Source organism: Myotis myotis, unplaced genomic scaffold (genome assembly GCF_014108235.1).
Source record: "Myotis myotis isolate mMyoMyo1 unplaced genomic scaffold, mMyoMyo1.p scaffold_m19_p_2, whole genome shotgun sequence".
In the NCBI taxonomy this organism is placed as follows: Eukaryota; Metazoa; Chordata; class Mammalia; order Chiroptera; family Vespertilionidae; genus Myotis; species Myotis myotis.
In genome coordinates, this window is record NW_023416324.1 from 214,996,462 (window position 1) to 215,022,195 (window position 25,734).

The 25,734-nt window shown below is 58.3% G+C and overlaps 1 protein-coding gene across 6 annotated transcripts in view; it reads left to right on the plus strand.

Annotated features, from left to right (window-relative positions):
* Window positions 1-25,734, plus strand: part of RUNX1 (RUNX family transcription factor 1) — a 194,725-nt gene that overhangs the window by 85,190 nt on the left and 83,801 nt on the right. For all 6 annotated transcript variants that reach the window (XM_036347494.1, XM_036347497.1, XM_036347492.1 and 3 more), the window contains one exon: window positions 22,685-22,938. In XM_036347494.1, the coding sequence (XP_036203387.1) occupies window positions 22,685-22,938 (254 nt within the window). The remainder of the gene's footprint in view (window positions 1-22,684; window positions 22,939-25,734) is intronic.

Genomic DNA, 25,734 nt, shown 5'->3' on the forward strand with positions numbered 1-25,734 from the left:
GGAAGGGTTTGCTGGGGTTAGCCACACTCACAGTAGCAGAGGTTTATGAAAAGGGCGGGTGGTGAGGCCATAAAAGGTGCTAAGATGCTGAAACCTACCCTGGAAAGCAGCAGAGAATCATTGAACTCAGTAAAATCGCGTGAAGGCAACGCCCCACAGGCGGCCAGGCCGTCGGTCTCCGACGGGGCCACTGTGCTTTGTCCCCACGTCCCACGGGACGCGAATTCCGTCCAATCCCCCACCCGCCTGCGCACTCGGCTGCTGGAGGAAGAGGTCGGCTGCTTTGTTCACGTTCTTGTTCAAACACCTACCCCGCTGCCCGGCGCGACCGAGTCACAGCGACGCGTGCATGAGCCAGTGCCCAGGGCGGCGCTTCAGGTGCGGTTCAGAAAGGAAGCGCTGGCGCAGAAGGCGCAGGTTCCCTCCGCAGCGTGGCTTGCGGCGCAGAGGTCGCCTCTGACAGTCTTTCCGAAAGGCCTGCAGAGCTTGGTGAGGGCAGAGACCTGCGTCTGAGAATACCCGCTGCCCGGCGTCAGTTTCCCACACCCGCCACCCCCTGGCTCGTTCTGCAAGGAGACCCCGGGGGAGAGGAAGTATTTTTACCTCCGTGCTAACTGGGTGAATCATTTTCCCCGGAAGCGTCAGGCCCCGCTGGGCACCAGCCCGGGGGGTGGTGAAGAACCACCCAGCCGCGAGGGCGGCCACCGGCTGGCTGAAGCTCGGGCCCGGCCAGTCCTGCTGGGGCCCACCGACGGGCTCCCCTGCAGCGCCGGCCACATGGAGCCGCAGGCGGCAGCTCGGGAGGTCAACACCCGGCAGGTTCCTTCCCTGGTCTCCACGTCGCCCGCCTCTTAGCCAAGCTGAGTTGTCTGAGTCCTCACTGTCGCTAGATCCCTGGCTCCTTCTCGCCACAGTCCCCTCTGTCCGCGGTCATCGTTACAAAGCCTGGGCCTGCGCGTTCACCCAAGGGATTAGGTCTGGCGTCGAGCGCGGGCATCCAGGAGGCTGGTTAAGAGCACGTCCTCTGGAGCCACTGTCCTGGCCCAAACTCCCGCCTGCGGGGCTGGGTGGCATCAGGCAAGTCCACCGGCAGCTCTGTGCCTCAGCTCCCTCCTCGGTGCTGCGTGGACGATACTGACTGCACTGCTGTGAGAGGGCTGACATATTACCTTACAGTGAAGGCACATATCACAGCAGGGTCTGGCCGGCACTAAGCATTACCGTGCGTCTCAAAACACTGTAATTTCACGTAGATATTTCATGTAATGTATTAAGTTTGTGGAGCTTTAAGTGCAGCCCTCATGACTATAAAGCCATCCTCATAAAGAATAAAATCAGGCCCTGGCTGGATTTGCTCAGTGGATAGAGCGTCGGCCTGCAGACTGAAGGGTCCCGGGTTCGATTCCAGTCAAGGGCACATGCCCAGGTTGTGGCCTGATCCCCAGGAGGCAGCCAATCAATGATTCTCTCTCATCATTGATGTTTCCATCTCTCTCTCCCTCTCCCTTCCTTTCTAAAATCAATAAAAATGTATTTAAAAAATAATAAAAGCGGGACATGCAGAAGCGAGCTCCATATATGAAGTAAGGAAATCTAAAAAAACAACCTGATGAGGAATAAAATAAAAGCATCTGATGCCTGTAGATGCTGTCCAGGACTCTGGTGGCTGGGGTCAAAGGTCAAGCTGGCAGTGCTGGCGACTGGTCGGATGTTTCCAACTCACAGGCCAGAGGGCAGGTGTCATCAGCCTCTGCTGAGAGGTCTCCCCACGAGGCAGCCTCGCTCCAGTCTCACCTCCATCGCCACAGTCATCGCGTCACCTCTACCTGCGTGTTTGGTGGCCCGAGCGCCAGCTCTCCTCTGTGCAGATGCTAAGGGCCGGGGCCGTCCCTCCGTCACATCCTGTCCGGGTGGGTCTCCTTCGCGGAAGGCAGAATTCACACGTTGAGGATTGCTTCCAGGGCGTTGTCGCATACACTACCTCCCCAGCAGCAGAAGTCACCCCGCCCCCGCCCCTGAGACACTAGCCTCCAGCCCCTGAAACACAGCTCTGCGTCTGACAGGGTCCTGTGTCTGTCACTCAACACGGAGCAGCCACTGGCGGTTCCTCTCCCATTTGTGTCAGAGAATCAATCAGCAAAATCCTGAGACTCCTTCCACCGTTAGAGCGCCACCTGGTACATGGTGCACCCCCCCCCCCCAACAGAAACCTCTTCTACTCTTATGGAATCTGCCTGGGGTCTCTTGTCACCATACTGTTATTTATTTACTAGGAGCCCAGTGGGTGAAATCGCACGGCCCCACCCACCCACGTGCACAGCCCCGCCCACACACACACAGCCCCGCCCACCCACGCAGGTCTTTGGTCCTTAGGGCCTTAGAGCCACAGGCCTTTTATAATATAGATTTTTAAACTGTGGAGGGAAGAGCTTTATTTTATTACTTTGTTGTTGTTGTTGTTAATCCTCACCTGAGGATATTTTCCCATTGCTTCTTAGAGAGACTGGAAAGGAGGGGGAAGAACAGAGAAACATTGATGTAAGAAAGACACATTGATGGGTTGCCTTCTGCACGAGCCCCAACCGGGGACCAGGCCAGGGAGGAGCCTGCAACCGAAGTACGTGCCCTTGACTGGAATCGAACCCGGGACCCTTCGCTCTAGGCTGACGCTCTATCCACGGAGCCCACTGGCCAGGGTTCTTGTCACCACCCTTTAAAGAGGAGGGAAGAGACCCCACACCTCAGGCAGGACAGGAGCTTCCACTACCCAAGACTAAGAATGTGAGGACCTCAGACCCCGGATACCTCTCCCCCCTTTTCACAGCGTTAGCTCTGCTTCTAGGCGTCAGCATAGGAACACGGGCGGAGGAAAACGGAACTTGAGAGTGTGCGCGTTAGAAGAGCCATGTGAAACGGGTCACCCAAACAATATTGATCTCCTGCGCTTGTGTGTCTAGTCCGACAACACCTTCCCCTCGGCCAAGAAACAACAGACACGGCGACAGACACGATGCAAACAGGGAGCCTGCGAGCCTCCGCAGGGGCGCTCGCATCTGCACAGAGGCTTCTCTGCTGCACTGAAGACGGGTTTCTGCTCTGCGCTCCCCGCACAGCCGTCCGCGCGCTCCCAGCAGGTGCCTCCAGCACGGGCCGCGCCGCCTCTGCCCACGTGGGCCAGGCTGGGCAAGGAGGGAGGGGTGGTCCCTCAAACACCCACCAAAGGAATTCGAGGTCCGTTCTCAGCGGGACCAGACCTGTGATGAGCTGGGCTTCACCCGGGAGGGGTTCTCCGTCGCTTCCTCCTCTCACTGCGTCCACTCCCTTCTCTCCACGTGGTCCTTCCTTCTTCTGTTAATATTTCCTCCCGTGGGGCTAAGTCAGAACTTAAGATGTTCTCCAGTTGGCAGACAGGAAATGGCACCCTGTGGGAAGTACCTTCATAGTCTTTCTCCTGCTACGTTACCGTAGAAAAGAGTTCAAGTCCTATTGATGGGGCAGCAGGGAGCTAAGAGTAGACTGACAGGGCATCTCGTCTAATCCTCACACGGAGCTGAGAGGAGTGGCCCCGTCTGTAACTCAGGACACAGACTCATCGGCCGGCCAGGGGTGGCCACTGTCGTTAGCCAGGCTCCGCTCTCAGCATGTCAAGTTCAAGTGGGCTCGCTCAGTCAGCCCGCTTCCCAGCTGTGCGCCCAGACCTCTGTGCTGAAGACCGGAGCCCGTCCAATCAGTAGCCGCTTTCCTGATCAGTTGCCCATCAATCCAGAGACAGACAGAAGGAGTGGGGCTCGGGCAGTTCATAGGGCCAGCGCGACTGTAGCCCGAAGCCAGACGGCAGGGCGGGCTCAGACCGGCTTCCCTGGCCGCGCTCCAGAGCCAGATAGAGTCCCTCGTCCGCCTCAGGCGCCGCCCCACCTGTGCGGGCCTCCAAACACACCACGGGGGACACAGACGGGAGCCTGTGCTCCGGCCGCCACACACGGAAGAGGGGCTGGGTTCCCAGGGCAGCCGCTTCCTTCCAGACTCACCTACCCACCCGCGAGGGGAAGAGAGAGGCTGGGACCACCTCCCCACACCCCCACCCCACGTGGCGGCAGCGGCCGGAGCGGGAAGACACGCTGCTCCCTGGAAGCACTCTCCATGGGGCTTTGTAGCGTGCGCACAGTAGGTGGTCAGACCTGCACGGCCGCTTCCTGGCAGGTGTGATGCCCTTAATATCACGCCATCCTCGTGGCTGAATGTGGACCCAGGGATCCTGACAGAGGCCAGAATGTGGGGGAGCCCTCGCTCCCAGGGCCTCACGGACTCCCTGCTGGGCCCAGGGCCAGCACGGCATGGTCTGTCTTCAGTCCCGTTAATAGCGTCTGTGCTGTGGACAGACGCTGCCCACGGGTGATCCTCCAACACCGCAGCGATGAGCGGATCTCGCAGACTCAGTGACAAAACAAAGAGGCAGCCACAAGGCGAAAGCCACGAGGAGACAGCGTGGCACAGAGGTGGCCTGCCTTCCTCCAGGGTCCCTAGCAAACCACGCTTGCATGGCTCCTCCTGGAAAGAGAGAGAGAGAGAAAGAGAGAGAGAGAGAGAGCGCCCCCGCCTGGCCTGGAGACTTCCTGTCCCGTGTGGCGCGAGCATGTGGCATAGCTGAAGGTTACTCTGTGCCTCCTGAATGCTCGCCGTCTGAGCAGCTACACACACTTGACTGTGTTTCCCCGCGGGCAGGCCTGGAGGCCGCGTGGTCTGGCTTTGGGGACAGCACCCCCCTAAGTCTCTCCCCGCGGAGGCGTATTTGTAGTCTCTAAAGCTCAACTCTGCTCCGAAGTGAAGCCATAGCGTCCCCCAGTCCAATCCGGGGCCTAAACACCGCTGTGTCCCCGTCATACACGGCGGACTCTGTCAGAAAATCAATTAATTACTTTCAAGAAGCAGTTAGGAGGATCCTAACAAAGCTGCCGGGTGAATTATTAAAGAACCACGCCGGGCCCACCCCCGCCTGCGCCGAAGCCCTGGGCCGCGGGGGGACAGGAGAGAAGGTGGAAATGGGCATTTGGCCCTGAACTAGATCCTCACGGAAAATACCACAAAGCCGAAGGCACCGAAATAAAGAGAGGCAGTGAGGAGGCTTAGGATTGGGGCGGCAGAAGCAGGGCCAGGCCACCTGCTCAGGGCCGGCCCCCCGCAGCCTGTCCGGTGCCCCGTCCGCGCGCCCGCCGCTCAGACACGGGCCCCGGGAAACCCTCCCCTCCGAGCGCGCTGCTCACCGGAGGGTGGGCGGCCCCCCTCAGCCCCACCGCTGTCTCCTTCCCTGAGCCCCGCTCACCCCGAGGGAGCTCAGGCCAGGCCGGGGCTCCTCCCGCACCTGTCAGCCCGCCTGCCTCCAGCCCAAGCCAGGCCACGTGGGCCACGGGGACGGGGGGCAGCACCCCTCCTCCCCCCACCCCAACACCCTGTCTGCTTCTGCTCAGGGCCTGGCACACTCACCCGTACACGGCTGTGTATCTGGGACCAACCATGAGACGGGCCTGGCTTCAGACCCGGGTTGGGCGTGGTCCTCATGCACAGAGAAGCCCGTCCCCCTGGACTGGGCTGTGAGCTGCCGGGGGGTGGGGGGTGGGGGGTGGGGGGAGGCGGCGGGGAGGGGCACACTGAGGCCTCACAGGCGAGTCCTCCTTGCTGTGTGTCTTTGGCCAGGAATGTGTGCCCTGTGAGGGAGAAAAGCCGTCCGTCGGCACAGCCAGCGTGTCGGGGATGGAGTGAGATGACGGGCCCTGCCCGCTGGCCTCCTAGGAGGGTATCTCTGGGCCCACGATTCTGAGCGGCTCCTGAGGTGCTGACCGTGTCCACTCCCATGGCCTGCAAGGCCCTGAGAGTCCAGACAGAGAGAGGGTCCCCGCCTTCCAGGCTTTGCTGGGACCTAGTGGTTAAGAGTAATTTGTGCCCTGGCCGGTTTGGCTCAGAGCATAGAGCGTTGTCCTGTGGACTGAGGGTCCCAGGTTCGATTCCCGGTCAGGGCACAGGCCCGGGGTGCGGGCTCGATCCTCAGTGGGGGGCGTTCAGGAGGCAGCCGCTTCCTGCTTCCCTCTCAACATTGATGTTTCTCTCTCCCCCTCTCCCTTCCTCTCTGAAAACAATACAAATATATATTTTTTTTAAAAAGGCAGCTGCCTCTGTGCCCGGAGGGTGGAGCACCAGCGTCTTCCTGGCTGGTTTGCACAGGCGGAGGGCAGCGCTGACGGGGACGCGCGGGACATGGAAAGGGGGGACAACGCGCGGGACATGGAAAGGGGGGACAACGCTGAGAGCCTATCCGCTGAGATCCACGTGGTTCCACCTGCTTCACACACAAAGGAGAGGGAAATGCCAGCCGGCCGCCACTCCTCTCAGGGGACTGCGCCCTCCCTGAGCGGGCCCCTCAGGGAGAGCACAGCAGGGTCCCGCCCGCGCCCTGCGGCCCCCTGACCGCGGCGGCATCGGGAGGAGGAAGAGAACAGAGTCGTGTGGGGTCCCCGCAGCGCGTCCTGTGAGCGGGGCCCCGACGTGGGTCTCTCGTGCAATCAATCCCACATGAGCCGGCCCGCAGCATTCTGCTCTCCCAGGAGCCGGGTTCAATTGGTGGGAAAACAAAAGGCATAAAATAGTTGCGTCGGGTGATCCTAAAGGTAACCAACAAGGTTCTACGTCCTGTGCCCAGCACCACACGTGTTTGCACACACGCCCCCCTCAGAAAAGACAGAACGATGATAGCAAAAGGAGCCCCTTCCTCTTTCTTTGAAGTTAAGATAAGCCTTCCTGTGCCCGCCGCGAACCTTTGGGGGGATTCTGTGTCCATGCAAAAGAAGTTCATCTGACAACGGCCTTTGGGTGATCAAACGCGTCTGATAACGCACACACGGAAGACTTGAGCAACGGAGAGCCGCCCTCGGGAAGGCGGGCCGGGGGGAGCAGCCCCGGGGCTGAGAGATAGCGGCGAGCGGGCCTTTATCTGGGCCGCACAAGAGTGGAGATTGCGCTGGGAGCCTCGGCCAGCGCAGCCCAGGAAACACCTTGCGGGGCTGATGCAAGAGCTGCCATCGGCGGTGACGGTTGACAGTGTTACAACACAGCATTGAGCAAGGCCTGCTGTACCCTCCGCGTCTGTATTTACACCACTGCCCCCCTTCGCCCCCCAGAGACAGCGAGGATGCTCGGGGCCCCCTCCATCCGGCCCCCCAAGAGACAGCGCGGACGCTTGGGGTGACATTTCTGCTCTCCCTTCCTTTCCATGTAGACCAGGGGTCCTCAAACTACGGCCCGCGGGCCACATGCAAATACAAATATTGTATTTGTTCCTGTTTTGTTCTTTTACTTCAAAATAAGATATGGGCAGTGTGCATAGGAATTTGTTCATAGTTTTGTTTTTTTAACTATAGTCCGGCCCTCCAACGGTCTGAGGGACAGTGAACTGGCCCCTGTTTAAAAAGTTTGAGGACCCCTGATGTAGACCCTTAGAGAGAGGAGAGACAGTCTGCCTCCTCCTCCCCCCTGCACTCCTCTGCCGGTTGGCACTGCGGTTGGCACTGCCGGCGGGAGAGGCGCGGGGGGCACTCTTGGCAGAGTATTGCTTCTGGGGACTTTCGGGGCGTCTCTCCTGGGAGATTTATTACTCGGCTCTCGAGACCTCCTCGCGGGCTGGAGTTTAATTTATGTGATTGCGATCAGGAAGCCACTTGGAAGGGGAAGAAATCTACTTAGCTTTTCGTCAATTGTAAGTTTTCTGTGAACAAATGTTGCAAGCCCCTCCCTCTTTTTTTAAAGAAGTGATGCGTGGCTGCTGAGGAGAGGCAGGTGTGGGGTGACGGGCACCGATGAGCAGGGCGGGGGCCCCAGATCAGCCGCTGCTCCGGGGCCTGGGAAAAGCACCGCTCTCTGGGGGCCACTCCTCTCGGTGGAAGTGAGCGGATTGCAGAACACGCTCGCCGCGCCCTTTCGCCCGCAGATGCACTTGCTGCTGCTCTGAGGGAGGGCGGCCTCCAAGACAGTGTCCCCCCGATTCATCCTAGGTCCCCTCGGCCTGGATGCTTCACTGTCCTGAGGGCCCCTGCCGTGGACTGGGTCTGGATGTAACCCTTTGACGGGGCAGGGCTCTGGGCTTGGCCAGTGAGGAAGCTGAGGCAAGAGGCAAGGGAAGTTAGGGGCCTGCAGAGAGAGAGTCACAGAGACTCTCCCCGACTCACAGTTACAATGAGTGGGGGTGGGGGTGTCATTTTAGGCCAGAGGCTTCCGGCTGCGTGCAGGACCAGGGGCGGGACCCCTCCCGGAAGCCCCGCGGCTCTGTCATCCTGGGAAACATGGGGTCCCATCTATCCTCTTCAGCTTCTCTTGGGCCATTTCCTGTCTTTGTGCTGCCACCATGTCTACCCTTATGCTTTGTGATCTCCCGCCCAGGAGTGGCTGCCACCTGGGCCTGCAAGCCCCGCGGGAGCCTCCCTGCGTTTCTCTACGTCAGGGGTGGAGAGGTGCCTCTGGGCCCCCGGGAGAGTGCCACTCGGGGTTCTCCGCTGTGGCTGTCTCGCTCTGGGAAGGCCCCCCCCCCCCGAGTCTGCACACGAAGGAAGCACTGTCCTTGCAGTCACCCTTCCTCCCAGCTCCAAGCGCACCATCAAGTCCTGATGAATAATGAATCCAGATGACTTCACCCAGGCACCTCCTGGCACCGCGCGCCCCATAACGTCAGCGGAACCGAGCTGCTCCCTAAAAACGGCGCGCGGGCTCTAAATACAGGGCTCTAATGCGTTTCCTATTTAAACCAGAGGCCACGGGCTCAAGCCCAAGTGGGCGCCGCTCCTTAAGTACCATTCTGGAGAGCAGCTGAAATATTCATCCCCTCCGCGTCCCGGGGCCCTGAAGCAGCGCGTGTCCTTGCGGCGGCATCTGGAGCAGCCCGCTCCGCCCGCGAGCTGGGGAGGGCCTGCCTGGCCCCCACGGTCCCTGAACACAGGCATGTCTGTGGCTTCTTGAGAGAACTGTGAGGACAACACAGCTCAGAGGCTGACTCCTGTGCACCTGGCCGCGTGGCTGCTGGCACTGCCCCCTCTCCATGTGACCAACCACACGTGGTTTAACCTCTTTAACCCTAAGGGGGCAATGGCTCCAGACGTAGTAGAATGACCTAGGACAGTGGTCGGCAAACTCATTAGTCAACAGAGCCAAATATCAACAGTGCAACGATTGAAATTTCTTTTGAGAGCCAATTTTTTTAAAAAATTTGGTACATTGTTATTAACTTTATTAGGGTAGTCCTAAGCTGGCCTTTGCTAAAAACGTCCTCAATCTGATTGAGGCACGTTCACGGAGGTCGACCCCTTCCAACTCTCCCATCCACACTCGTCTTGCATACTTGTTTCTCTATCTCCTTTCGTTCATCCTCTCTGTATGTCCAAACCATCTCACATACCTTTCTCAATCCTCGACACTACATCTTCTTTCACTCCACAACGTTCCCTAAAATTAACTTAATAAACTTCACTTAAAGTTTTAAGTCAACTTCGCACTGTATGTGCACGCCTGCACGTGGTATTTTGTGGAAGAGCCACACTCCAGGGACCAAAGAGCCACATGTGGCTCGCGAGCCGCGGTTTGCCGACCACTGCCCTAGGGGCTGGAATGAGACATGCAGGGAAAGCCCTCTCCTCTCTCCCTGGAGCCCCCAAGGAGCTCAGGAAATGTCGGAGACCCGTCGCCTCTGTCCACTACCATTTGCTCCACCATCTGCCCAGGCACCTGAGTTGGTGAAGGCACCGGGCGGGCGGGCAGGAGACGGAAGTGTGTGGTGTCGCCCGGCCTCAGGGCTCAGGGCCGGTTCAAGCCGAGGTGACGGTGTGCGGCACGCGGTGTGCATCGGACAATCGCCTGTCCCCCCACTCTGGCTCATTTAAGAAAAAATCCTCCTCTTCGCAGCTGCCTGACTAAGAGACAGGGCCTTCGGCCGGCTGCTTCCTTGTTTTCAATAATCTCGGTGGTCTCTGCCCATTGCCGTCTTTGCACACAGAGTGCACATTGGAAATCAGCTGAGAGAGGGCCTTTCTCTCCAGGTGTTTCGTTTAAGTTTGTGAAGTCGTGTTTCAGTTCCCTCTCCGCCTTCCAGGAAGAGGTGGACTCCCCAGGATCGGCGTCTGCAGTCCTTCGGAGACAGGCAGCAGCGCCTGCTCTACCCGGTGGAGAACAGATCTCAAAGGCAGCCTTTTTCTAAGCAGGTCCAGCGCCATCATATCCGAACGTCTCCATCGGGCTTGGCCGTTGTTTGACTGAGAAAGAAACAAAGATGATTCAAAAGACGTCTCCACAGACGTGCTCCCCTTTCCGTGTCAGGGCCTTATTTATGGAGACGTGCTTATCACCAGAACACCTCTCCTATGACATCACTCATGTCACCTGAATCTGTAGCCGCTACGAGGCAGATCCTAGGAGTCTCGGGAAACTTCACATGATGGCTGAGTGGGCTGGCACTTCCCCTGCGGCTGGCTCTCGGAGCGATTGTCTTATTGCGCACCACAGCACGAACTCTTACAGCTTCTGTGCGGAATGGCCATCCCAGGGCCTCCCAAGAAGGCAGGGGAGTGAGAGTCTCAGCCCGTTACTTCCTAGAAATAGGAAATTTTCGCGTCTGAAGGCAGCGGGATTCACGTGGAAGGATGTGTCTTGTCTGAGCGCCTGCAGACACTCGAAGACCAACATTGGGCGATTCATTATTAAATCGATCCCCGTGGCTATCCCAGCAATTCCTTCACAGATAGCTCCACATCTTGCTCTTGATGGTCGAGTAGATTTTCCACGTCCAAGACAGATGGGTGATGCGGCACCCAAGATTCATCTCAAGCCTTTACGCTTCCTTTCTAGAGAGTTCCGCTATAGTTGGGGGAAATTTCTCTGCAATCGGGTAGGGGGTCACAAATAGGAAATTTTTTTATTTCTGGGGGTTGGGGGGTAGCATCAATTTGAGGTGCCGACAGTTATAAGAATAAAGAGCCTTACAACTGCTTATTCTAAAGATAAACTAATTACGCTGTGTGCGATTGACATCCATTGATCCTTAAATTGTTATGATTTTATCATGCAACCCACAGTGAGCCCTCACGATTGTGCTGACATGGACCAAGCAATCAGTGCAAAGGCCGCCCGTGCACCCCGTTCGGTGCTTGTGGTGATAGAACGTGGGGGCATGCGCGCCCCTTGTTTCTCTCTAACCTCAGCCTTATGTGAACCTTGGACAGACATCAAGCCTTGCTCCGCGGTCTCCCCTGGGTTATGTCTTCAGAGCCCCCGGGACCCGCTCCAGACCTTCAGCGGAAGCTGCCTCCCTGAACGGAGCTATGGCTGCTAGCTAACGGGCAGGTGGCTAGCAGATCGATATAGGGATGGGTTTCTGAAAAATCTGTGTTACCTTTCAAAATCCGCCTATGGATAGGAATTGCTCTTTGAGGATGAGTATCATTTACCCCTTTGCAATTCTGCTTTGAAATCAGGACCGATGAGAAATGAATCTCTGCTCCCCACTAACCCACGCTGTTCGTATGAATTCCGTAGGGAACTAGCTTTGCCGGAAAAGAAAGGGGTGCGAGATGCTTCGGCGAAATCCTCTCAGGGCTCGAGGAGACCGTGCGCTGTGCATAGGCCGGGCCCTCGGGGCTGGCGACCCAGACGTGGCCGCGGGCAGTGCCAGGGGCTGGCTTGTGGCTTGTCCGTGGCTGTGACCGGCATTGGTGGCGCTGACAGTGGTTAGCTGGCCTTTGCAGTCCCGTTGTCGCTGTGCGTGTCCTTCTGCCTCTGAGTCAGTCAGGTGATGCCGTGAGCTCTGCTTCAGGTCGGCTCAGAGGGAGCATAGGGGCCCAGAGGGGCGTGCTGCTCAGAGGCCTTTGCTGTCAGCCGGTGGGACACAGGGCCGGGTGCTGGCGGAGTGCCAGCAACAGTGCTCTCCGGGGTGAGCTGTCCTGAGCGGCCACGCCATGGCTGCCTGTCCGTCACAGTAGCCACCAGCGGCAGGCGACTCTTGAGGGCCTGGGGTGTGGCTACGTGGACTTGTGACGCGCTGTAAATGTAAAATACACGTAGGATTTTGAAGACGTACAATAAAAAAAGAACGTAAAATATCTCAATAATTTTATATTGATCATATGCACAAATGGGAATGTGTGGGATATATTGGGTTAAACTGATTGAAATATATGATAAGACTTAATTTCACTCATTTCTCTGTACTGTTTGAATGTGGCTGCTAGCAATTGAAAATGGATGCATATGGCTCGCATCACACTTCCATGGGCCAGCACTATTCTAGAATGAGGAGGCAGCCCGCCTGGCTAAAGGCGCGGCCCGCGAGAGGTGAGGGAACCTGACGGGTGCGCGTGGCGCTGTGAGCCGCTCCCCAAGGGCTCCGCCCACTGCTCACACCCGGTGCCATGCAGGCCAGCTGTGTGGGCGTGGCTGCCTGCTGAGTCCCAGGCCCCGGGGTTAGGATGGAAGATACTGGGGTCCATTTCAGGGTTCTGCTGAGACATGTGGTTTCTGTTCCAAAACCTATGATCAAGGCCAGCGATGGCGAACCTTTTGAGCTCAGCATGTTAGCATTTTGAAAAACCCTAACTTAACTCTGGTGCCGTGTCACATATAGACATTTTTTGATCTTTGCAACCACAGTAAAACAAAGACTTATATTTTTGATATTTATTTTATATATTTAAATGCCATTTAACAAAGAAAAATCAACCAAAACAATGAGTTTGCGTGTCACCTCTGACACGCGTGTCATAGGTTCGCCATCACTGGTTTAGGGCCACGCAAGGGCATGGAGAGCATGAGGAAAAACGGAGACAGTTGGTCCAGGAGAGGAAACTTCACCCAGGGCAGAGGATCCGACCCCCTCCAGGATGGGGAGCGGGAGAGCAGCCCTTAATCCTGCCGACGGTGCTAAGGAGCCTGGCCTGGATCAGGGCGCGGAGGAAAGCTCAGATCGGACCGGATCTGTCGACCGAGGGGCGGGCGACTCACCTGAAAGTGCCCAGGGGATTCATGGCGGCCTCTGAGGAGACTGGGAGCTTGTGAGAGCCTGAGCCAGCACGGTGGCCATAGGGATGGGAGGGTGATGGATTGTCACCAAGGAAGACGCTGAAGAAAGGAATTGGCAACAGGCTGGATGAGGTCATAAATGAACGCATGGCTCCCAGTCTGAGAACAGAGAGTCATGGGGAGGGCAAGCTGGTCTGAGATGGGGGCCGATGGGTTCGATGGTCAGTGAAATGCACGTGACGAGTGTTCATTTCCTCACGGGTCTTCCATCTGAAACACGCACTCACATCTCAGTGCTGGGCTTCCTCCCCTGCAATGGCTCCCCTTCCCCGCCCTCCCTCAGGCACCTCCCTCCGGTCCCTCCATCCCACCCACTTTCCCACCCTCCGCTCCACAGACGCCCTGCTGGAAAAGGCTCCCACAGCTCCCCTGCAGGCAGCGTCTCTCAGTCCTCACCCTCACGGCCTTTGAGACACGCCTTTCCTCTCAAAGCTCCCACCTGCCTTTGGTGTTGAAGACCCTCTCTCCCCTCCTGGCACCCCTTAAGCTGGGTGATCTGAGATGGTCAGTGCTCTCCTGCCCGCGGCACACTCCCCAGACAGCCTGTGTGAGGACCTCAGCCGCCCCAGACCTCGGCCCGGAGCTCCTGCCTGTCCCACCGACCTACAGTTCTGCTGTGTGAATCCCAGCTGGACACTGATGTCCTCTGCCACACCCGTCCTCTGCGGGTCTTCACTGCCTTCGCTGGCACCTGGGCACAAGGCGGGTACTCATCTCTCTCCTTCACTCCCCCCTCTCCCATCTGCATGTTTCCACCTGTATAGATGGTCACGATGCTTGTCTGACCCCTGTGGGGGCTCTATCCCCCCCGAGTCATACACACACACACACCCCTGGGAGATTCCTTTTCCTAAGGTGTGAGCCACGTCCCGCCCCGATTTCACGGCTCTGGGCGAACCCATTGCCCCCTGTGGGTGTGCACATGTCTTCGGGCTGTCAGCTGCACGTGGCCTGTGCGTGTCCAGGTCTGCCCGCACTGTGTCGGCTGTGAGCTGCCACGCCCAGCCGGTCCCAAACCCACGCTCCAACTATCCCAGCACTGGCCTGGCGAGTGAGGTTTCACAAGTTCACGACTTTCTCATGCTGATCCTCCTGCCTGGATTCCTTCTCTTCCAGCTCCTCCCACCTCTCTAGACCCTTCCTGCAACCCTCCCAACCACCTGGTAAAAACCTACCCAACCTCCAACAGGCAAATCAAACATCACCTGGATTAGGAAGGTATCTTTCCTGAGCCCCCCAGGCGGGGCCCTCCCCCTCCCTCCCTCCCGTGTCTCCTTTCACCACCTCCCCGGCCCCTGCACATGCCCAGCAGCAGCCTGACACTCCCTGTTCTCAGGTATCGGTCCTTAGCTACCCAGGAGCCTCGCGCCCTGCCTGGTACACAGGGAGCATTGGAGGGATGCTGATGGGAGGAAAATGAAACACTTCCTATCTGGGAATGCCCCCCAGGTGCCATTTGAAAAAATAGTGGAAGCAGGAAAAGAATAGGAATCCATTTAACATTTATTATCAATTCAAAGCCTCTATGCAAATGAACCTTGACGTGCTCCTCAAACTCTTTGGCTTGCCAGTAGTCACTTCAGGATAGGCCTCCTGAAGCCTTGAGATTTGCATGGCGAGGAATTTCAGGAATACTTTCCAGTGGAAACCATGAGGGAGGAGAGGGGGTGGGGGGAGAAAAGAAAAAGATGAGATCAGAGTCTCACTTCTCAGAACCCGACAAAGGCCGCCCATAGGAACACATAGTTGTGGTCAGAAAAAAACATAGCTCATCATGCATACAGACCCACATGTGGATAAGTGTGTGTATGTATGTGCATGTGTGGGGGTGTGTGTGTGCATGTGTGTGTGTGTGTGTGTGTGTGTGTGCATAGAGATCAAGAGTGAAGTGAGCTTGTAAAGTTTCCTAAACTCTCCAAGTAGGAGGATCCTGGTCTGCAAATGGAGATGGACATGGTATTGCCGTGAGGATTAAAGCCGGCAAGGGAAACAGACACACTTGGCCATGGCCTGCAATATTAGTGGCATAGAAGGAGGGAGGGGGGAGGGAGGAAGGAGGGAGGGAGGTAGGGGGGAGGGAGGGAGGAGGGGGGAGGGATTAGGTCTCTGCAGGATCAGCCACCACATGCAGTGCCCACAGTCACCAGCATGCAGGCCTCTCCCCTCTTAGAGTTCAGGTTCCAGTACCTTTACCACCTGTACCTGCTCCTTGGACAAGTCCCTTCCAATCTGCACAGGGGCGGCTTCCCTTGGGGACACCTGGCCCCTCCCCTGCCCCCCCACCCCCTCCCCCACCCCCGACAGCTAGGGGCACTGGGCAAAGCAAGCAAGCTTTCCGCATCTCCTCATGGCTGCCTGGGTGTTCAGGTTTAGGAAGAAAACCCTGGCTTTCCTCTCAGAACCCCTGAAACATTGGGCGCCCGAGGGAACACTTGTCACCCGCGCCCCCTGCTTCCAGCCTTGGACATGGAGAGGCAGCCCAGGGTCCGTCCCCAACCCCCCCCCCCCCCCCCCAACCCCCAGGTGGTCGGTCTGCTGGTCTCTTTGCCACACATCCAGCGCCTGGGCAGTCTGGCTGGCATGGTCCTGCCCGGAGCCGCGCCTGCGAACAGCCAGCTTGCTGACTTGGGGCACTTTGTCACCTTTAACCCCCCCCCCCGCCCCCGCCCCCACCATCATCAGCGCAAATGCTGCTGCCCGGCCCTGATGCTGGGCTTTCTGAAACGTCTTTATGGAGCCGTTCTAGGCACACGCACGCCGCAGTTTGGTGTGGCAGGCGCTTCTCTGAGACTAGCCGTGTTCCGCTCCTTTCATCTTTCACGGTGGGGCGGCCGGGCGGAACCCTTCATTATTTTAGTTGCTTTTTTTCCTTTCTACTTTGGCAAAAATAGAAGGCCCAGGAGCTGCAGGTCTTGTTCTCCTGCCTCCTTAAACAGCGTCTGGAATAATGACCTCCTTTCTGCGTCCTAAGGGTTTTTAAAGCTACAGGAGACTAATATTGTGGGGTTGAAAGCTTCAGGTCTGCCGTGTTCGAGATGCTCAGAGTCTAAGGCCTTGAGAAATGGCATTTCCTGCAGGTCTGTGGCCAGAATGCTGACCCTTCTCGCCACGGAAAGCTGATGGCGTAGCTTCGCACTCAGAGCACCGTGTGTGGGTGTCACCCAAAAGGGAGGACCCGCGTCCTGGCCTGTCCTCCCTGGGCTGCGCTATCGCCCTGCCCAGCGAGGGGCTCCCATGTGGAAGTCACCCTGGGGCACTGTGTTCAGTGATAATGGATAGCATCTGCTATTTTAAGAATGCGAGGCTTTGACACAAATAACCTGCCCTCCTCTCAAAGGGAAAGAGAGGAAAGCGAGCAGGAAGGAATATTTCAAAATCCTGTCCTTGGGAGAAAATGATCAGAATGGTTAGCCATCGGTGCGTTTCTCTCCTGAGGTGTATTCCCAATTGTTCCTTTTCACCGCTTTAAAAAATGTGTATTTTTACTTCCTGCATCGAAGCCCCTGCCCCCTGACAGAGGGTTACGTGCTTCTGCGTAACTTCACTGGCGCGCCGAGCCAGCCTGCGCCCTCCCAGTGGGTCTGTGATGTCCGTTAAATAAACCTCGGTGGTTCCGTGAGCGACAGAGGCAGCGTGAGCAGCGGCGGCAAACGGGTCGCAGGCACAGGAACCCTGAGCCTCTGTACCAGCTCGTTTCTCATTTGCCGACTCCCTGTGTTAAGCTCTGTTTGTGCCAACGCTGGACAACGTGCCGTAAAAAATCCCAGCGCTCAGAAGTGTAAGAGGCCATACGCTGGCAAAAACAATGGAGGGGGTTTAGTTTTTCTCCTTGCCTTGCCTGCAATTAGAATGAAATGCGTCAACCATCCGTCAGTTTGGTGTTTGCTGTCAGTAGAGTCAGACAACTATTTTTCCTCTTCTCCTCTCTGTTCTTCCAGAATGTGCACACGGAATGAATCCATCTAGAGACTTTCATGGTATGTTAGATTCCCCATTATATTTTTATAAAATATGCATTCACATATATATGCATATGTATGACATTTATGTATATATCCTGTAAGTGATGTATGATATAAATTAACCAAATAATTAAGGCTTTTTTTTTTTTTTGCTGATTCAAAAATACTTAAAAGCTATTCTCTACATTGTAAACGTCAAGCCCTATAAAATGTCCCCATGAAACCTCAAATGACACCCTCCGTGCAGCAGCTCTACCCCAGTGCATTCCACCGGGATGGGCGGCTCTCCCTGACTCTGCAGAAGGAGTTTACTGCCTTTGTTATGGGAGCGGCAATGCCTCACTTTTATGGGGGCAGAGTGTTTACTCAGCACCCCCTAACTTTGCAGAAGATGGGGTTTGAAATGTTCTCCATCTTGCCACCTGTGAGCTGCACAACCGAGGCGTGAAGTTAAAGTGAAATAGTCACACGTCAACCACGGTACCCCACGGACCCCACGGAGACCCGCACTGGGCGGACTAAGGATTAGATTTCAAAAGGGAAGCTCCTCAAAGCCCCTCCAGAGGGAGAGCTGTTCCATTAAACCCCCAGGCTGGGACCCGGCTGGCGCAGATGGCGGGTTATCTGTGTGCACGTCCACAAGTCCCTGTACTCCGAAGTTCCCTTCCCCGGGACATGGTACCAACTGCAGGGATTGGGTCAGAACCGCTAGCAAGAAACACTCTCTCTGGATTTTATTTTCCCTTAAACGGCACTGAAAATAGAAATAACTCAGGAATATCCCATTTTTAGAAGTGTCATTTTAGGAAGATTTTGCTCACAGGGGGGATTTTGCACTTAAGGGAATGCTTAAGATTCTAATCTCAACTTTCTGCATATTTTATTTTTGACAGGGTTTTGAAAAGGGGAAAAAATGTAAAATGTTTAGATATTTTCTGAGACCACCTCTAGTGACAGATTTCCCTAAAGCTGAAGAAGAAAAGACGGCCCTGATTTCCAGGGAAAGGGTTATTTTTCCTTTCAACTAACGAAGCGCTACGTTTAAAACTCACCGGGTAAACCTACATCCCAGTGCAATGATGAGCCTTGTTGAAATTTCCGCGGGGAGCCAAGCGGGAAAAGCCTGGCACAGGCATCTGCCCTACAGAGCGCTCAGTTCTACTTTTGCTTTGTGGCAATGGGGTCAGGGCTACCCCCGGGGGCGCGGGGAGGGACTGTGGCCATGGCCCTCTCCCTTCTCCCAAAGGCGGAGGGGAAAGTCTCTCTCGCCGCTGACCTGAGCCGCCTGGTAGGAAAGAGTTCATTCCGCGCAGGAACTTCATGAGCTGCGTGAAAAGCCCTTCGCACTGGGGGTGCGGGTCCCCCTCCGCCGAGTCCCCCCCGCCCCCCGCCTGCTTCCCACTCACTCGGGTGCCTCGCTGCTGCGAAGGCGCCGCGGGGGTGGGTTTCTGGTTCGCAGGTGTGGGAACCCCAAGTGCCGGCCAGATTCGGAATAAACCAGCAGGACTGTCCTGCTATCACCATCCTCCTGGGCGTGCGAACCGGGGTGCGCTGGTTGCGATGCTCAGCGGGGCGTCTTGAAAGGCTGCACGGGGAGCATCTATGGCTGAACCCTCTCCGGACTAAGCTGGGAACTTGACTCCCGCTGGGAGGCCTGTGGGGGGGGGGGGGGGCGACCCGTAGCCCCTCGCGGGGTTTAGGGTTTCAAACCGCCCCAGCCCGGGAGGAGCCCCCTCTGACCTTCCAGAGGCGCGGGTACCCCGATCTGCGCTCTCCCCTCCGCTGGGCCCATGTTTGCCTGAGCCGCCCCGCGCCCCCGGAGGTCCCTGGGGGTGTAGCGGAGGCCCCGGAGCGCCCGGTGGCTCCTGGGCGAATGCACGCGCCCCGACAGCAGCGCTTCTCACTCCCGAGTCCTCCAGGGCGGGCGGGCGGTCCGGGCAGGGGCGCCGGCGCTTTGGGACTGCGCGGTATTTGGAATCCCTTGGCCCACGCAGAGGGTGGGCGTTGGTGGGGGGGGGGGGGGCTCTATTCATGAAGTGGGGCTTCTTAAAAAAAAAAAAAAAAAGACAAGCGAGGTTTCTATCTCAGACCCCAGGCCAGTGAAACCATCAAAACGCAGCGGATGCGGGCGTCCCGACTTCCCGCAGGAGCAGGGCCGGCCCGCCTGGGAGAAGCGCGGGAGGCAGGTTTCTGGGGACCCCGCGCACGGACGGCCTGGGGCGGCCGACCGCGGTGTCCGGTAAAGGGGCTTCGGGAAGAGACCCCGACGCGGGCCAGTCGGGACCCCGTGCTCCCCGGTTCCCGCGCCATCAGCTCCGCTGCTGGGCAGCTGGGGCGGGACGCGGCCGCGCGGGCTAGCTCCCTGGGCCGTTTCCTGTCGATTCCCCCCAAAACTGAAGTTCTTCCAAGAGCGGCCCAAAGGCCGCGAGGGCCGGCAGAACCCAGCGCCTTCGGGGCGTTCCGGGTGCAGTGCGGCGGCTGGGCGTCCAGGGCGGCGAGCAAGGGCCGCTGCTGCCCCCTGGCGTCCGCGCGGCCGCGGCGTCGTCCTCCAGCCGCTCCGCCCGAGGCGCCTCGCGGGTCCTGGGACCCGGCAGCAGCCTGGGACCCTCCCTGGCCCTCGCCTCCGACAGGCAGGCCCGCTGGCAGAGCCCGATGGGAGTGCGGGGCGGCAGCCCCCCGACCGCGCATCTACCCGGGGAGGGGGGGCGGGGGGACCCGGAGGGGGTGGGGGGCCCCCATCTCGAGGGAGTTGAAGTTGAGGGCTCCGAGGGCAGCTGGGGACGGGCTCCGGGTGCGCCCTACCTGGAGGTGAGGGACCCCGCAGGGAGGGAGGGACCCTCAGTGCGGGGGACAATGCACCGGGCGGGTCCCCCTAAACTATGCACAAATGCCCGCGGCGCCGGGCCCAGCGGGAAGTTCCCGCCCGCGCGCAAAGCTGGGGTGGGTTCGGCACCCGGGCCGCGCGCGCAGGGGCGGGGGGAGTAGCCGGGCCGTTTCCGGGGAGCCGCGGGTGGGTGTGGGGCTCCGGCGACCCCGGCCCAGCGCGAGGTTTAGCGCCGCCCTCGGGGCAGCCTCGCTCCGAGGACGGGGGGCGAACCCGGCGGGTGCTTGCAACTTTCTTTCCAGTCGCAAGTTCTTTGGGGTCTTGTCTGACTGGGAAAGCCCTTTGCTGGCGGCTAAGCACACGGCCGGAGCGAGGCGCGCTGCGTAATTAAGCCGCAGCCCAGACGCGGCGAAAACACCAATTAAAGAAAACAAGCCAAGAGTGGAAACTACTAACACAAGACCCGTGTTGTGGCCACCGAGAACCCTCTGGCTTCATTAGGACTCAGTGCCACTCCGCAGCCGCTGCCAACCCGCCCTCGGCCTCCCAGTCCCCTCGTGGTCGAGTCGCACCCACTCCGGGGAAGCGGGGGCTCGGGTGCGGCCGCCCGCGGAGGAGCTGGGGCTGCTCTCCGATCCCGGGAGCCTCGCGGCGGCCGCGATGGCCGCTGTCTCTCCGGGGTGCGCGGGGCGTCTCCCTCCTGCTGGTCTCCTCCTGCCGCTCCGTGTGCAACTCGCAGCCCGAGTCCTCCCGGCCGGCCGTCCTCCTCTTCCTCCATCCACCTCCTCGGTCCCCGGGCCGCGGCTGCCAGCCGCGCCGCTGGGCACTGAAGGCCCAGGGCCCCAGGCCGCGCGCGCCGGTGCGTGTGTGCACAGCCGCGGGGCGGGGCGGGGCCTCGGGGAGCGTGGGAGCCGGTGCGTGTGTGTGCGCGGACGCGGGTGCGTGGGGACCGCGGGGGCCGCCGACTCCCCGCCCCGGTGCGTACAGTAGCGCGCGGCGGCGGCGGGGGCGCGCGGGCCAATTCCAGGAGCCCTGGGCGGGGAGCCGCGCCCTGGCTGATACCGGAAAGGCCTGCGATTGGCCCGCGGCCGCCCCTATGCAAACGAGCTGAGGGAATGGAATTCCTCGGGCCGGGCTTACAGTAAAAGCACGTTCATTTCCAGGCACTCTCATTCATAGAGCCAGCGGGCGCGGCGCGGCGCGGCGCGGCGGGACGGTCGGCACGGGCGCCCCGCGGCCGGACCAGCAGGCAGCACGCCGCCGGCCCTGGCCGGCAGGCACCCTTCCCCGGGCTCCGGGGACGCGAGAAGAAAGTCAACCTTCGCTGCTTCTCCTTGACCCGCGTTGGAGCTTCGATTTTTTATTTTTTTCCCCTTTCGTTCTTACTTTTGAATGAACTGGTTTCTTGGCTGGATGGTTCCACTTCTTTCCTGGCTGTGAACTTTTCCCGGTTGTTTTCCTTTGACAACTGCAGGAGAAAGTGCGCTGTGTCGCGAGGCGAGCCGCGAAGTTGCCTGTGCGTGGCAGTGTGCGTGGGAGTGTGTGCGTGGGTAACTCGAGCGGCCCCCGGTCCGTGTCGATCTGCGCTGCGGCGCCCCCTCCTCCGGAGGCCCGCTCCACCTGCTGCGGTTACGCGGTGGTTGTGGGTACCGCGGGGCCTGGCAGTTCACAGGCCGGCGCTGGGGAGGCCCTGGAGGAAGATCCGCTCGCTGCCGCCTCCCGCCGGGGCTGACTCACCGAGCCCGGCAGACAGCGGCTGGCTCCGGGAGTGCATGTCTGCGTGCGTGTGACTCCGCCGCTGTTCGACTCCCACCAAACCACGGGATCAGCCACAAACTTAACCAATATCCCCAAACCCGAGTTCTCAGATGTGGAGAGCTGTTTCCCTGTGTGTCATCAACGTGGATTTTTTTTTTTAAGATCAGCTTTTCTTTGAAAAGCTGAATTTTTGGAACTGAGCATTCTGCCAGAACTTATTGAGAGACCATGACAAGTATTTCTACCCGGCCCTTCTCCAACTACTGAAGCTGATTTTCAAGGCTACTTTAAAAAAAAAAAATCGGCAGCGGACATTAATGGATTTCTGTTGTGTTTAAATTCTCTACAGATTGTCTTGTAAATATTTTATGAAGTAGAGCATATGTATATATATTTATATGTGTGTGTATATATGCACATACATTAGTAGCGCGACCTTCGGAAGTCGCGGCTCTTGGTGTTGGAGGACCCAGGCCAGTTTTGCATGATAAAAGCGGCGATGTTTATGGAAGACGACCCTGTATTTTCTGTTGTGTTGGGACGTTAGACAAAACTCACCTGGGAAAACTGACAGGCGGTTAACTACTGGAACTTCCAAACTGTGCGGTTGCCGGTCCTTTATCTCTCCGCAGACATGTTGTAGGGAGTGTATGGGGATCTTGCCCCCCGAAACTTTTCTGACAGCCAAAGACTGAGCTGAAATTCTCAAAGCAAGACTCGGGCGAAGACAGTCCAGTCCCCCTTGGCATTTGGCTTTGGATTCTGGTCGCCCACTTTTAAAGCACTCAGCAGCCGGATGCTGGGAGCCCTGCCCGCCCGGGTCTGAGGCCCGTGGGCAAAACCAGAACTTGCCCCTCCTGGACAGTTTGTAACTTAAGTCAGCCCCCGCCCCCAGCCCCTGCGGCAGTCCAGGCCCCTGAACTTGTATGTGGGTCTCCCGGGAGCTGCTGGCTGAAGATCCGCGCCCCCGCCGCCCTCTGCTAGGAGCTGTTTGCAGGGTCCTAACTCAATCGGCTTGTTGTGATGCGTATCCCCGTAGATGCCAGCACGAGCCGCCGCTTCACGCCGCCGTCCACCGCGCTGAGCCCGGGCAAGATGAGCGAGGCGCTGCCGCTGGGCGCCCCGGACGCCGGCGCCGCCCTGGCCGGCAAGCTGAGGAGCGGCGACCGCAGCATGGTGGAGGTGCTGGCCGACCACCCGGGCGAGCTGGTGCGCACCGACAGCCCCAACTTCCTCTGCTCCGTGCTGCCCACGCACTGGCGCTGCAACAAGACGCTGCCCATCGCTTTCAAGGTATGCGGCCTGGAGCGGGTGGCGGGAGCACGGGCGGGCGGAGGCCAGCAGAGGCCGAGGCGGAGGCGACCCGGAGGCCAGCAGCCAGGCGGCGCGTCCGGCCCCTAGTCCGTCCCCCAGCGCGGGAGCCGGGGGATGCTGCGTTTCCGTGGCGACCCTCCAAGGGACCCGCCTCGGCCCACCCCGGCTGCCTCTGGGGAGGGCTGCAAAAATCGGAAGCCCCCAGACCTTCCCCGGAGGGCGGTGGGGACCTCCCTAGCGGGTCTTTAGCTTTGATACAAAGTAGCAAAAGTCAGAACCCACTGGCCGCGGCAGCCCGGCCGGGGCGAGGCTGGTTGGTCCCAGGCTTCCCTCCCCGCGGGCTTAACCCCCAAACCCTCCTGCCTGTTCTCCATGGAGCAGGGGGAAGGGATGCTTTCAGACCTTGGGTCCCTGAAGACACACTGACCCGGAGAACTGTCAGGGCTCCCCACCCCCTCGAACATCCCTGTGGCAATTAGCATGTCCGAAGTCCACCAGCAGGCAGTTAAGTTTGCGAAAGTTTTTGAAGTTTTTGCAAGCCTCCAGCCTGCTCCTGCCAGAAGCCTCAAGGAGCGAATCCAGTTTCTTTTCCTGGAACCGTCCCGAGCAGCTTTATCTCTCGGGCTCACCTAGCTTAAGCCCAGCCCGGGGCAGCGGAAGGCAGTCAGGCTGCGTTTGGGAATCGGGGTCTAGGCGGCCAGCGTCCCTGTTTGCGGACCAGGCACCTTCAGCTGAGCAGCCCCAGCCCCAGATCGTGCCCTTGCTTTGAGCTGCTTTTAAGAACCTTGGCCTTCGGTGGGGACATATAAACAACCCCGGAGTTTTTAAACAACCACTCCACCGCTCTGGCAGCAGCCGCCGGAATTTAATTGCGGCCTTGGGGATTCTGTTCTTCTGTCCTGGGTGGGTCTAAGCAGGCTCAGCTTTTCAGTGCAATCAGTCCAATCACTTCCTGTTCATTTTAAGGGCAAAGGCAGGCAGGTGGGAAAAAAAAAAAGAAAAAAAAGCTGTAAAGAGCAGCTACTCTTTTTTTTTTTTAATCTGATTAAATTATTGTCCCCTTTAAGGGGAGATCAATTTACTATCAGCTTTCCATGGTTCCAGGGCTCGTGGGATCTCGATCTAGTTACAAGGAAGAGTGTTCACTCTTTTGCAAAGTGCTGTCGGAGTTCTCTATTTTTAAGCTTTATGCACCTTCCAGACTTCGATTCTGATTCTAAAGCAAAACAAAATGTGCTGTTGGCTGTGCCTCTAGCTTGCCGCCTGCCCTCTGTCTCCTGAAGGAGAGTTTCTGAGGGGTGTGGGCCAGCCTGGCCTCGTCCCCACCCCACCTCCCTTTATCTGGATTTGCTCAGGAGCCCATTCCCACGTAAAATCGCCTAATCCCTTCCCATCCAGAGCCTCCTCCCAGAGAGGACCAAGTCCCCTGTGAGAGGGACCTGAAGCCCGGGCCCTGGGTGTCCCTCGGATAAGAGCGGAGGGATGGAGCCAGGCCAGTGAGCAGCCTGGGCACTCCCCCGGCGCCCCACATGCAGGGGTCCATGGCTTCCCTCGGAGTGAGTCAGGGTCGCTTCTGAATCTCCCTGCTCTGCCAGACACCCCCCCCCCCGCCCCCGCCCAGAACTAGGTGATGACTAGAGACTCTGCAGGACTTGGAGCCTGTAGTTTCTCAAGCCACCATGTGGACATAGTCCTTTCCTTCTAAAAGAAGGAAAAAATCAGATAGATTGCTTCATGAGCTTCCAGGGGTTGTTTTTTGTGTTTGTTTGTTTGTTTGTTTAGCAGAAACCTTACTCACTGCAGAGGTTTCCTTTGGAAAATGACTTTTGACTGCTCTTTTTTTCATCCAAGTTGCTGTACTGAGTGAGGGTGGGTGGGCGGCTACAAGATCAAGGCAGGGAGCTCTGGGAACGATCCCCCCTGCGTCCTGAGAGCACTCCGGGGAAAGGACAGCAGAGAAGTCGGGCCCCTGGACGAAGCCAGGCCCCTTCCTGCGGGAACCTGCTCAGCCCGGAGCTGGAGGAGCCAGAGGCTCTCAGGAGGGAGCAGTGTGGGGGGCAGGGGTGAAAGGCAGCTCAGCCCACAGGCCGGGGCGCGGTGTGCACGTCCCGGGCTCCATCCGCACCACCCACCCCCCACCTCCCAGGCCGCTTCCCCAGAAATCGTTCCTGTACAGTTTGGGCTGTACGTAAGCCTCAGACAATCCCTCTAAGAAGTTAATCAGGAAAGAATTACGCTGTTCCCTGTAATAAGGGGGGAAATGTGAACCGGTGAGCAAGCCTGGCGATATTGGCGAAAAGAGCGGCTCAGCCATTCTTCCAGAGTCTTCTGAAGAACTCAGCTCTAATCTTTGAAACTAAAGGGAGATTAAAATGATGGATTTCCCTTAAAATAGATGAAAATCATCCCAGTTGCTTATCCGGGATCCCATCATGCCCCCCCCCCCCGCCCCCACGGAGCCCCTCCCTTGTTTAGGGTCGGAGAGCGGTGTAGCGGACTATTGAGAAAACCTTGCCTCTGCTAGTCACCCCTTCTGTGCAGGGGCAGCCTGGAGAGCTGCTGGGGAGGCGCCGGGCACGCTTTGTACGAGGGTAACATTACAGTCCGTTTAGGCCCTGCTGCACCGAGTCCGAAGGCACAGCACAGACACGCCTTCCGCCAGCTCAGAGGCCTTGGTGCTGGTGGAGTGTTCTTTCCATAAGAAAGAAACGGGTCATGCCTCCGTGGGTGCGACGCCGTCCTGAGCTTGGCAGTAGATGTCATCGCGGCTGGATT